This window comes from Anneissia japonica, unplaced genomic scaffold (genome assembly GCF_011630105.1).
Source record: "Anneissia japonica isolate Jap-2015-1 unplaced genomic scaffold, ASM1163010v1 scaffold1829_len478734_cov173, whole genome shotgun sequence".
Classification (NCBI taxonomy): Eukaryota; Metazoa; Echinodermata; class Crinoidea; order Comatulida; family Comatulidae; genus Anneissia; species Anneissia japonica.
Genome location: NW_022717183.1, coordinates 443,437 through 457,465, shown reverse-complemented (window position 1 = coordinate 457,465; position 14,029 = coordinate 443,437). Strand labels below are relative to the sequence as shown.

Below are 14,029 nucleotides of genomic sequence, written 5' to 3'. Positions count from 1 at the left end.
GGAAACTAGATCTACATTTTGAGAAATTTACGCCTACGTTTTAATAAATTAGACATTGAATTTTGCAATTACATTTTGATTTTAACATGGACTTTTGCTGCGTATGGCACCCCATACATACACACATAAACAATAGCTTAAACTAAGTGTGCTTGGTGGCCATAAACATGGGCCGGAAGGCCAAATTGAATGTCTGACTTAACACAAAGGGACAGGTAAATTTTGGATGTTTTATGACTTTTGGTCTCAGCATGGAGGAGAGAAACAGACAAGGGCTTTTAATGTGAGTTTTACATAAAAATGTTTTGATTATCAACATATAATATGTGCCTTTTGCTAAAGTGACACAATTAGGAAATCGAAAGGTTCACTGATTAATCTGAGATAAGATAGTATAATACATACTTCAAGTATCGAAATGCCCGCCATCGTGTCAGGATTCACTATTTCGACAACAATTATGTCATCATCAGGAATGAAAAATTATCCATATTTGCAAGCTTATAAGCACAAGTACTAAAAGTGTTTGACCAATCAACACACAAGGAAATGGTGATGTTTTTATTTCTACTCCTTTCCAGTGCGTACAGGAAAGAAAACAGAGAACAAACACAAAATTATTATAAATATGTTAAGATATTAAACTACAGCATTGAAATTACATTGTCAGTCACACCATAGTCTACAATAAAGGGCAAACAACCATTTTTTAAGCCTGGTTGAAGATAACAGAATATTCTCAACCATTAAAACTACAATACATAAGAAAATATTGAAATAGGTCCTTTATACCACTTTCTATTGTCTGCAACTCATGCATATAAAATGTTGTAATGCACATTCTACTACCTTTGAATAACAAAAATTCTACTACCCTTGAATTGTATGAAACACACAAAAAGGTGTGTTTCATACAATAAACTACAGCCTGCTAAACTAAAGTTCCATTTTGGGAGTTGTCACTATCTAGATTAGACTTGCAGTAAATACAGTAAACTTATTTTAAATTTTGTTGAGAATTACTTAACTGGTTTACCGTACTTCTAAATTATCATATTCAGGAAAGTTAAGGGTAAGTGTTAACATTAAAAGAAGGAAATATTTAATATAAATTCTGCAATCCATCCATTTGCAGGTCTATATTACAGTACAGTATATGTAACTATTAAGACAATGTATAAAAGAGCAGCTAGCTCAGTCGGCTAAACTGATTGCCATGTGCACGTAACTGTGGTTCAAATTATTAACAGTAAATTATGATTGAAACAGCATATTATATGTAGAATAATTCCAACATTTACATTTGTAGAAGATGATGTGTATGAATCCCCTCTAAAAGCCCAGCTATGGCATCTGCAGTGAGAATAATCACTGTAAATGGATTAGACTATATAAATAACTACAATAATTGCTTTATAAAATCAGTCACTTTGTCTTATGTACATACTTAACCACGTCTTGGTAGACATTCGTATTAAAAAAAATAAAAATGTAAAGTAAAAATGGATGAATTATTTCAGCATTGCCTTGTCTTTTCTGTTTTGGGTTCAGGGTACATGCAATTTATCTGTGTTTCTTGTCCAGGGAGTGTAAAGGGGATTGCTTATAATTATCAATATTTTCACAAGGTATAAAGAGTACACTAGGTGGGAGGGGGTATATGTAGACAAATATGTACACTTTAACATATGCATGAAAATGCTGATTCAAAATAACGCGCAATATTTAAAATATTATTTTTTTGATTGACTATAACGCAATCATGGATGACTTTTAGTTGACTTCACAGAAAATGGAGAAAATGTTTTTTTAAAATCAACATATTTTATGTACATTTTCAGAGGGAACGGAGAAGGCACCAAAAGAGTACTGTTTGTACACTTGTGAAAATGTTGATAATTGTGAATGACCCCTAAATGGCTACCTGATAGGATGTAAATGTTTTACAATCACAGTATTATGGCAGATGGTAGAATGATGATAGTTCTGTTCCGTTATTATTGCACCGTATGTTTCAATTCACATTTCTCTATAGGCTTCTACAGTTACAGTGATTTTAAACTATTATTCCCTGCTATGAATATGCTAATGAAGCAGGTTCTTCAAAGCCTTTAATAGCAGATGATGAAAAACAGTGCTAAGATTTATAACAGAGTCTAATAACTACAGTGCTACAAACACTAGATCTACTAAGAACTTTAGTCATTTCTTCCAAATAACAAAAAGTTTAATTAATAACAAATAAAGACTGCTACCATCACACATTATACCCACGGTCAATTCCGGAATGGAACTGCTTAAGTGAGGATATTCGCATGTCAAGGTTTGTGTTTAACAGCCATTTTTATTTAGAACATTGTCTGTGAGCACTCTATAGTCATAAAGGGAATTTCCACAATTCAAGTACTGTACTGCATTTAACTTCCTATACAGTAGAAAATGATATGCATTGCATGGATTTCATTTATCTACTGCATTAAAGCAAATTAAAGCTTTCAAGGTATTTCATGTTTATTTTTATTGACTGTTTGCACGATGATGCTGTTTGCAGGCCAAAAAGGGTCTGAAACTTCCGTAGTGTAGCCTCTGTAATATATTGATCATGACAACGCCCTCTAGAATATATTCGGGGAGTCGAAAAATAAAAAGTTATGTGGAGCAGTCATCTTATTGTGGTAGTTTATTTATATTCAGTTGTATTATATTGGCGACGAGGATAACTTCAGTTTGTTTACAAGTATATACGGAATCATCAAGAACACCACAGTACGACTAGATTGTGAAGTTCTTATCCAGAAAGTGCTTAAACTAGTTATACTTCAGTGGTACCAAGTAAAATGGCGACATACGATCCTCTAGCGCACTCGTTGTGCCGATTTGACCCAGACGATGACCCGACGAACGCTGCAGCAAGGTGGGAAAAATGGCGTTCACGTCTGGAAACTTACTTTCTTGCGAAAGGCATACATAAGGATGAGCAAAAGAAGGCTCAGTTATTGCTCCTAGCAGGCTCCAAGGTGTTTGATATTTATGACACCCTAGCGGAGACCACGGATAAATACAAAGAGACAAAGGCCAAACTAACAGCACATTTCACCCCTATGAAAGACAAGGCTATGGCTATCTACCTTTTCCGGGAATGTACCCAAGAAGGACATGAAACGATTGACCAGTTTGTTACCCGTCTCCTGTCTCTTATACACATCTAGATGTGTATAAGAGACAGACCCAATTATTGCAATAGTTACCACAAAATCGAAGACTGTCTCTTATACACATCTAGATGTGTATAAGAGACAGATATTGTAGACAAACACGTAGTGGCTCAGAACAATGAAGAAAGGAAAAAGGTATACAACCAACATTATGCTAATGCAAGGAGAGGAGTGAAGACAAATATTTTGAAAGAAGGAGATGTGGTGCTAGTAAAGCAAGATAAAAGAAACAAATTAACGCCACGTTTTAACCCAAAACCATATACAGTAATTGAGAGGAAATCGTCTCGCGCAACAGCGAAAAGCTCAGATGGACATAAGATTACTAGAAACACTTCCTATTTTAAACGAATTCCACAACCAGTTTCTGCGAAAAGCAATGACAATAATGATTTAGTAACTGTCAATAAGCTGTCTCTTATACACATCTAGATGTGTATAAGAGACAGAGACCACAAGCCTTTGGAAATTATCTATGGCAGCCCAACATCCAAACCCTCAGCACGAATTGAACGATGGGTTCTACGCCTACAGCCGTATGACTTTAAGATACAGTATAAACCAGGTGATCAAAACCCGGCTGATTATCTTTCCCGACATCCAGTTTCCAACTGCGAGTATACCGATGATGACAGCGATACTGCAGAATATATCAAGTTTGTAACACTACATGCAGTACCAAAGGCAATGACAATAGCTGAAATACAGGAGGCGACCGATCATGATAAAACACTCCAAGCAGTCAGGGCAGCGATTAAGCTAAATAGTTGGACTGCAGAAATAGTTCGAAATTACAGACCTATCAAAGACGAGTTGACTATTGGACACAACAATGTTATACTTCGTGGAACCAGGATTGTTATTCCCGAAAAATTATACCAGCGATCGATTGACATCGCACACGAATCTCACCAAGGGTTAGCAAAAACAAAAAGTTTATTACGAGAAAAAATATGGTTTCCTTCAATAGACGAAATGACCAAAAACACAGTACATGCATGTACGGCATGTCAAGCGACAGGAAAATGAGTAGCGCCTGAACCTTTGCGAATGTCCAGCATGCCTACTTGTCGTTATTGACCGATATTCCAGATACCCAGAAGTTGAAATTGTTAAGTCTACAAACATACAATCTGTTATTCCTAAGTTGGATAGAATTTTTGCTACACATGGTATCCCCTTTAAGTTATTACCGACAATGGCCCTCCATTTAATGGCAGTGATTTTTCTAAATATATGCAGTTACTTGGTATAAAATTTACACCATGTACACCAAAATGGCCACAGGGCAATGCTGAAGTAGAACGCTTCAATCAACCATTAATGAAAGCTATCCAGGCCGCAACCATTGAAAATCGCAAATGGCAACAGGAAATACAACGGTTTCTACTACAATACCGCTCTACCCCACACTCAACAACGGAAGTTTCACCCGCTGAACCGTCCAATTCAGGGTAAATTACCTATGTTACCCAACAATATTGTAGACAAACACATAGTGGCTCAGAACAATGAAGAAAGGAAAAAGGTATACAACCAACATTATGCTAATGCAAGGAGAGGAGTGAAGACAAATATTTTGAAAGAAGGAGATGTGGTGCTAGTAAAGCAAGATAAAAGAAACAAATTAACGCCACGTTTTAACCCAAAACCATATACAGTAATTGAGAGGAAATCATCTCGCGCAACAGCGAAAAGCTCAGATGGACATAAGATTACTAGAAACACTTCCTATTTTAAACGAATTCCACAACCAGTTTCTGCGAAAAGCAATGACAATAATGATTTAGTAACTGTCAATAAGGGTGGTATGGGAATAAGGCGATCTTCTAGAACTACCCGATCATCAACAAATAGATACAAAGACTACTACGCTTAATCTGAACTATGGACAATGAATCATAATGTCTTTGAGCATTTTTATTGGACAATAAATCATAAGGGCTTTGAACATTTTAATAATTTCCATATGTAAACAATATCACATTTATCTTGATTGCATTAACATATGAATATAATAATCTCTTGATAATTACTGGCTATACATATTTAAAATACTACACTGGATAGATAAACAAAAGTATGGATAGTGGTATTAATTTTAAATACCCATCAAGTTTGTTAAACAGTTTGGAGTTAAATTAGTAAAAAAAAATTTAAAAAAATAAAAATCTGCTATGAAGCTATGATTTGAGAAAGGAGGGATGTAATATATTGATCATGACAACGCCCTCTAGAATATATTCGGGGAGTCGAAAAATAAAAAGTTATGTGGAGCAGTCATCTTATTGTGGTAGTTGTTTATTTATATTCAGTTGTATTATACTCATTTTCCTAGATATTGGGCTATAAGTAGGCCTAATTATGGGTCTTAGAATATATATTTCTGTAACATTGTAATGTTCTACATTTATATATCTAAATTTGGATTAATGATTGGAATAATTTTTGTCTTTACTATGAAGGTACTGTAAAATCTCTGTAAAACTTTGCAAATTAATTAGCTAAGTTTCAGGCTAGGAAGGAACTGAGGTTCAGTACTCAAATATCTAGACACATGTAAATAAAATTTAACTTTTACCCTGCTAATTTCAGAAAACACCCACATTAATCACATAGGTAGCAAGAGGTACATCTCCATTTCTACCAGTCAATACACAATTGATTCAAGGTAAGAACTTAATATGATTGTGTCTTTAATTTAAAGACACTCCATATGAGCATTAAACTGACTTAAAACATTGACAACAGAGATTATATAATAATGCGCTTAATGCACATTGTTCCTCTGCTCTTTACACAGAAATTATATACTGTAGGGCAAACCGAGAAAATAAAAATAACAATATTAACAATAGTAATACTGTATTAATAATAGCAAAAATAAGATAAGAAATGATACTTAAAAGGATCATATTCCAAAGCATGGCTTGTGGAATATTAATATTGGTCAGAGTAAAAGCAGATTTTTCATTTAAAAAAAAATATTTATTAGTTGTAAATAATTAACTTCATTGAACCAAAACTTTTATTCAAGTTCAAAAACCCAAAAATAGAGTTCTATATGAACTATAAAGTGCACATACAAGCAATATCGCTGAACCGGCATTGGCTGCATTTTGTCATTAAAATTTCCAGTAATTTTAGCTTGCCCAGTTTGTAATTAGCAGCTTTCCTACCCGCATCTATTACACTTACACACCAAATTGGAGATCTGAGACCCACAATATGAAAGGAGGTTTGGCAGAGCGGTTTACATTCTGATTATTGCACTTGTGCTCAGAAGTAAACCACACAATGAACATTCTCGGCCGACATGCCTACTCCAGCATGCATTGTTGACGGGTTGTGATGGTTCACGCTATGTTTCAATCTTAGGTGGTACAAACATTTCATGGCATATAATGGATTGGATTCCATGCCTTGTTTAGAGTGAATTCAATAAAATAAAAAGATTATGAATGCTGTATAATATATGAATAACTCTAAATGGTATGGTTGTAATAAACATCATATTTGTATCATTAACACATAATATGAATTAAATGAAACTTAAGTTTTTATTTACTTGTACATTACCTGTCATTGTAAATCCAATCCAATATGGTCATACAAAGTGCTACTCCAGCCCTACTCTTGGTAAAATGTCACTCTTGCTCACTGGATGAAAACAAAGTAGATACAAGTATGTTATAAAACCATGAAAATGTGATATGAAACGAAATCTAAACAGTTGTATCACTATGACACAAACATGTTAAAATTTTATTTACAAAGTAATTTATTGCTAATTATTAAAAACATGGACAAATTTATTATCATCATCACAGTAATCCACAGTAGACTTGTTAGTCTGTCGAAGGACCTAATGATTGTGTAATAATCCTTTACAAATAAAGATGTTTTAAATGTTAGTGTTATACTTGATTAACACACAAAACATTGTTAGGCAGGGATGCATGTTAAATGATAACAAACCTCCCAAAATATAAATGTTGTATGCATTTTTTTGCCACCATAATACAATACATTGTCTGATTTTAGAGCTATCACAAAATCAATACATTTTGAGTGCATGGCTTTGAACTTGGTACCTATACTGACACAATTCAATCACAATTTCAGAAACCTCCCACATACCTCCCGCTATGGATGAGGGGAAACTCACTGCTCTAGTGCTATTGGATCTGAGTGCTGCGTTTGACACTGTTGATGACAAGTTAATATATGATAAAAGGATGGTATTACTTTGAGAAAATGAAAATGTTGGTTTACTTTTTGATTTCCTGTGCTGCTTAATTTTCAATAATAACATTAAAAAAAAAAAATAATAATAATAATAATAATTAACTTGTTTACACTTTGTTTTTTGTGATTTGTTTGTTCTCTATCTGTTGTTTTGACACTGCGCCTTGAGCACCAATTTTTGGTTGTGATGTTTGCGCTTTAAAAATCGTTATTATTATTATTATTATTATTATTAACTGATCACAGGTAGCAACAGGTACACTTCCATTTCTACCATTTGACAAACAACTGATTCAAGGTAAGAACTTGATACTGATATTATTTTAAAATTAAAGACACTCAATTATACAAACATTAAATTGAGTAAAACATTGACAACAGAGATAAACAAGAAAAACTTCCTATAAAAAAAACGCCGCAACTTCTGTAGCTTATTCAATTCGTGTATACAGCTACTTCCAAATTTATCCTATGTGTAAATTTTGTTATCGTATTTAAGTTAGCTGTTTCAATAGTTCAATAGTTTGGGCTGATTTGGTTTGGGCAAAATTGGTTTAGGCCGATTTGGTTTTGGACTGAAGTTACCAGCATTCAACAGGTCAAAATTACTAAATCCCTGGGATTATTTGAACATCATCTGTTTAAATTGAGTTTTTTTCATAAATATAATACAGTATTGCATTTTTGTATAAACAAAATTTTTTATCAGTATTCACCTAATAAAAATTAGCATATTATAACAATATACACATATTAAGTAACACTACAATATATGTTTTTACAGATGTATGCTGTCAAAGCACTACAATTCTTAGACAAAGAGGATCTTAAATGCGCCATCTGCCTAGAGAGAATGACAGACCCAAAGACACTCAAGTGCCTCCATAGTTACTGTTGTCACTGTTTAGAAACTTTAATGCGAACACAGGGCAAGTTGAGGTGTCCAAAATGTGGTCAGCATTATCAACTAACAAAAGGCGATTTGAAAAAACTCACTTCTAATGAAATGATAAATCATCTACTTGAATATGTAAAAAAGACTGAATCTGAAAAACCAGCTAAATGCTCAAACTGTGATAATCAACCAAAATACAATTGCCCTGAATGTTTACTGTACTTATGTGCAGACTGCATTAAACAACACAAGTTAATACCTGCATTGAAAGACCATCCATTGTACACACTAGATGAGAATGAAGAAGGAGGCAAAGATGAACACAACAAATGTCCAACTCATTGCAACAAGGAACTAGAATTTTACTGCTCAACTTGCAAGAAATCAGCATGTGATGATTGTAAGCATGTACTTCGTTGCTTTCTAAATAAACATAATGTGATACCAATGATAACTGCTATTGATGATTTTAATCACAATGCTAATGAAGTTATTAATACAGCTCAAGGCATTAAAAACAGATTGCAAGGAACACTTGATTCAATTACTAATGATAGAGCTGATTTTGAATATCACCTAAAGTTATGCAGAACAGCTATCAAAGTGAAGGAGAAGACACTTATCAAGAAAGTTAAAGAGAAAAGCAAAAAATTAATTTCAGATCTTGAAAAATTATACAAAGAAAAGAAAGAGGACGTTGATAGTCAAGTTAAGAATATTGATACAAAGCTGACTAAAGTTAATAATGTGATGGCCTCAATCAGTACAATGATGAACAAACCACAAGAAACTGAAACTCTTGAATCCCATAAGACAACTATCAACACTGTCAGAGATGAGATTTTAGGAACTGATTTTGATAAATCATTTCATATAAAAAATATTACACCAACTTTCATTCCATCTACACACTTGGATGAGGTAATGAATACTGAATGCATCGGTAAAATCACAACTGTTGATGGAATGTACAAGGTTGATCAAGATGATGAAGTAATTTCCGTCACAAAAGGACAAACATTTGCAGTAACCGTATCAAGCTTAAGTGAGAGCAATGCATGTAAATTATCTGCAATTCTAAGCAACCCATCACATGAAGAATCAGCCACTGATGTAGAATATCAAGGAAATGGAGAGTACAAAATAACAGGTAGATGCAATGTGGAAGGTGACTGGCTGACTGGGAAGATTATTGCGGGAGAGGCACACATCAAAGGATCTCCAGTGAATATCAAGGTGGAATCACTGGGACTTGTACATACCATTGGTAACATATCAGATTATAAAGAACATAGGAAAGAAAATAAAGTGAGAGATATAATGTTAGACACAGATGGATGCATATTAGTATCTAGTGCTAGTAAAGATATATTAAAGTTCAATCAATCAGGTTCTTTTCTTGCTAAGATACAGGTGCCCCAAGATGTGGAGGTCCTTAATATGCATCTAATGAGTGATGGTCACATGGTGTACAGTGATTTCTTAGGAAAATGTGTTGTAATGTGTGATAATAAATTTAAAGAAATCATCTCATTTGGTAAAGGAATATTGAAATATCCAGAGGGATTGACAGTAAACCAAAAAACTGGAGTCCTGTATGTAGCAGATAGCAAGGCTCACTGTGTGTTTAAATTCAATGTTGATGATGGTAGACTACTAGGTAAGATAGGTTCAGAGGGTAGTGAAGTAGGTCAGATGAATAAACCAGTTGATGTTACTTTAACCAAGGAAGGTCATATGATCATTGCTGACTTCGCCAATAAGAGAATACAAATGTTTGATGCACATGATAAGTTTATGCGAATCCTTGTAGGCTGTGGTAAGGAAGATGGTAAAGTAAGGGGTCCTTGTGGTGTAACCATGGATATGGATGAAAATATAATAGTGTCAAGTAATCATAAACTACAATTATTTGATAAAAATGGTGTCTTTATTAAACGAATAGACCATGAAGATGATGGATTAAGTACCCCAGGAGGAATCACTGTGATCTCCAATAGACCAAGAAGAGTAGCAGTAGCAAACCACGAAGCAAACAATGTTAAAATTTTTAACTATTAAATGACATTGAAATATTAAGCCGTCTATATTATAACTAAAATACACGGTACAATTTGATTTAAATTCTCATAAAAATAAAGTCACAGTAAATATTGTACTGTTACTTGTTATTCCAGGACAATATTCATTTATGCCCGTTTAAAGTAATATACAAGCAGCAGAGTAGTTCTGCAAATGCTCAGTTTTGACATTAATTATACTATGTTATTCTACGTTACTCATTAGACAATGTTGTCAGAGTGTTGCATCATATATGTTCGAGTTACACAAAATAGTAATAAAATGTCTATATCAAAATGACTGTGAAACTTTTGTTTTTTCTTTAATAATAATAATAATAATAATAATAATAATAATAATAATAATAATTATAATAATATAGCAATAATAATAACTTTGGCTTGTATACTGTAGCGCATTATGCTAAAAGCCTCAATGCGCTTATTAACAATAAAAATGAAAATGCCAGGAGAAAAAATTTAAGAAAATACACATTAAAAGGGTGAGTTTTTAAAGCTGCCTATTATTATTATAATAATACTGTACAGGTATTGCCTATTACTGTATATAAGTGAAACGGTATCCAAACGCATTGGGCAGTTCCTTGAAAATGGATATTTGTGCTATATGAATGGTATACAAGTTATGCCATTATGAAACGTAGAGCATTTTCACTGTTGTTCAGTGAATTTTTGTCGGGAACCGAATTTTATTGTTGTTTATTTAATTAGAACTACTTTTTTACATAAGACACGCTTGATTATTCTGTGAGTGCTGTTTATTAGCGCAGTGATTTTTCGTAGAGCGTCTCTGTTCTGTGGCTTAGCGCGCGACTTGTGAACACAAGGCAGTTGCGGATCAGTTTTGCATGAGGCAAGACGTATGTGTAGCGACACTGATTGATTCTGGTTACTTCTGAAGAGTAACTGTTGTCTGCAGTTGACTGGAATGTAGTAATCAATCAATTTGTATAATATTATAGTACAGATATACTAAGTTATATCAAAGTGTAATTATTCATTATATTAGTGTAATTTAACGATATATTTGATGCTAGCCCGATATTAACATCGATGTTCTATACAGTACTGCATAGGCCTAAGTTGTACAGATTAGTTTGCATGTTAAAGATTATGCACTGATTGAGGCAAATAGTTAATGATGATTTACCATGAATGCTTAGTAAAATGTCAACTTGCTTCACTGATAATTGTTGTTATAATGTTCTATAATAATGTCTGCGGTAGAACGAATTCGTAATGTGGGTTTGTAATATGATGACCTACGCTAACGATTGTTTATTGCCAGCCTTGCACTTGGTTCCGGATTAAGCTGTAGATAAGCTTTTCCCACATGCTCAACTGACGTTTTAATAGTAGTTGTAACGAACTCTCGTGCTGGAGAGGGCGCTCTATATAAACATTAATCCAAGATGGCGGCGCCCATGTAATTATCGGGCCGTCGTACGATGTATACTATTATGACGATTCTGATGATAGTGCGATCGTTTTATTGATTATTGTTATTATATAAATAGTTAATTTTGTTATTTGATCTTTTAATTTGTGTGTTTTATGCGTATTTCATAATAGTTGTGTATGTTTAAGTATCTGCTTCTGACTGAAGTTTGTATTATTCAATATACTGTATGATGTGTCAATGTAATGATTATTATGGAACCAGTAAGGTATTGATTATGAGAGTTAGTCATTTTTTGTTAAGAGTAACAAGTTGGTTGCTGGATTATGCTAATATTGTGTTATGATTTATATGTTTTCTAATATGTTAAAATATGAATATGTGACATCACATTAGAAGTTATGATGTGTTGTTTTAATAGGAGATTCACCTGGTGTCGGCAATCCCGACAGTGATTGGCTGTATCGTCCTGTTCAGTTATCTTCTGAAATTTTGATTAAATAGATTACAAGCGATGTACAATGCTGAATTTTTAAAACGGTTTGTGGATATTTTGTTCTGTTTATGTCTAACCCTTCCCGATCTATTTATGATAATGTCTGAAAATAATGGATGGGATGAATCTTGCATAATTGAATTAAATTTCTTAAGTAAAAAATCATTAAAAATATCTTCCAAGGACTTAATGTCGGCTCCAATCACTCTTCCAGCCTTATTTACAATTTTCAATAATTGACATATTATTATATTAATATTATATTAATGAGATTGGAGGTTGCATGCATCCAAGTGACAACTTTGAATGATAAGTGCTTACTGTAAAGTGCTGTGATGCAAGCATTATAAGAATCACTTTGTTTGATTCCCACCTGAATCACAAGATTTTCTCACAAACATTTGTGAACTTAGGCTTTCTGAGCATTCAGTATCGTAACACGTTGACCAACAACTAAGGCAAGCATTAATTCGTATTATTCTCAATGAAAAGAAAACTACTAAGATCTATTAGTGTCTATTAACTATAGTGCTATAAATACTGGATCTACTAAGATCTTACTTAGGTTATTTGGTATGGGTTATGCTATGTCTACTAAGATTTTTGCTATAGGGAAGGCTAGTGTGAGAGACTATCATATCTTCCCTACCTTTAGTATTATGTATATAAAGTAGATTCAGCTTCAACTTTCGATGATTCAATTGATAGTTCAATTAATGTTAGGTTCTAAATAATGAAATTATTGTATTTACTCTTTATACTTTTTCTTTAATTTGAATACAGTAATTTGTAAATTTAAAATAATATTTAATCAGAGTTTCAGAGCATATTGTATATACTCATATTTTTGTATTTTAATCATATTAAATTTATTTTTATAAGTTATGGAAAACTAATTGTAATTAAAAAAGAATTAAAGCATTAATCAATAATTGTAATATTTAATTAAATTGTAAATTTAAAATATGTGCATTCTGAATTTCAGTGCATTTTTATAATATTTAACTCAAATTTTTTTCTTATTATATTAAACTAATTTATATATTTATAAGGTATGCATAAGTGATAATTTAAAAAACTGTTATAAAAAATATATTTTATAGTATTAATTTATAAACTATGATTGTACATTAATTGTACCAGCAAATTGTCTTTTAAATGCTTTTATACATTTCTCTAAATAAATGCTGTAAAAAAGCAGTACATTCATTCTATTGAAACATTTTAAAAAGATATTATCTTTTTCTAAGCATGGTAAAACCAATTATATTAGTTAATAAGAAAAGCTCAATAATTTGGGTCAATATGCTAGTCTTCAGTATGGTCAAGTTTGTGTTTTTCTAATTAGTATGGTTAACCAATTATATTACTTAATAAGAAAAGCTAAATAGTTTGGGTCAATACTGTATGCTAGTGTTTAGTATGCCCAATTGTGTTTGACAGCTATGTTTATTTACAACATTGTCTGTGAGCACTCTATGCTAGTCTTTAGTATGCCCAATTGTGTTTGACAGCCATGTTTATATACAACATTGCCTGTGAGCACTCTATGGTAGTCTTTATATTCTATTCTTTATTTGGAAGCTACACTTTTACAACAGTGGCACACGTAGAAAACGGTGCGTCCAAGGAAAATATAAGAAAACAAACAAAATCAAAACATGACAAATCAAAAGTAAAAGTAAATGAGCTTAA

At 32.8% G+C, this 14,029-nt stretch overlaps 1 protein-coding gene and 1 long non-coding RNA gene across 2 annotated transcripts; both read left to right on the top strand.

Moving 5' to 3' along the window:
- The first annotated feature begins 932 nt into the window (after positions 1–932).
- Positions 933–7,428, top strand: LOC117110126. The gene is made up of 3 exons (XR_004445631.1): positions 933–1,072; positions 5,811–5,886; positions 7,341–7,428. It is a non-coding gene; the product is annotated as an uncharacterized LOC117110126 (long non-coding RNA).
- A 6-nt stretch (positions 7,429–7,434) lies between these two features.
- LOC117110123 (E3 ubiquitin-protein ligase TRIM71-like) lies at positions 7,435–10,781 on the top strand. The gene is made up of 2 exons (XM_033252723.1): positions 7,435–7,761; positions 8,248–10,781. Exon 2 carries the CDS (start codon positions 8,248–8,250, stop codon positions 10,417–10,419), a length of 2,172 nt encoding a protein of 723 aa, XP_033108614.1. The 5' UTR covers positions 7,435–7,761; the 3' UTR covers positions 10,420–10,781.
- The last annotated feature ends 3,248 nt before the right edge of the window (positions 10,782–14,029 follow it).

Excerpts from the sequence above, each read along its gene's own strand:
- LOC117110123 (XM_033252723.1), top strand. The coding sequence starts at position 8,248 with ATGTATGCTGTCAAAGCACTACAATTCTTAGACAAAGAGGATCTTAAA.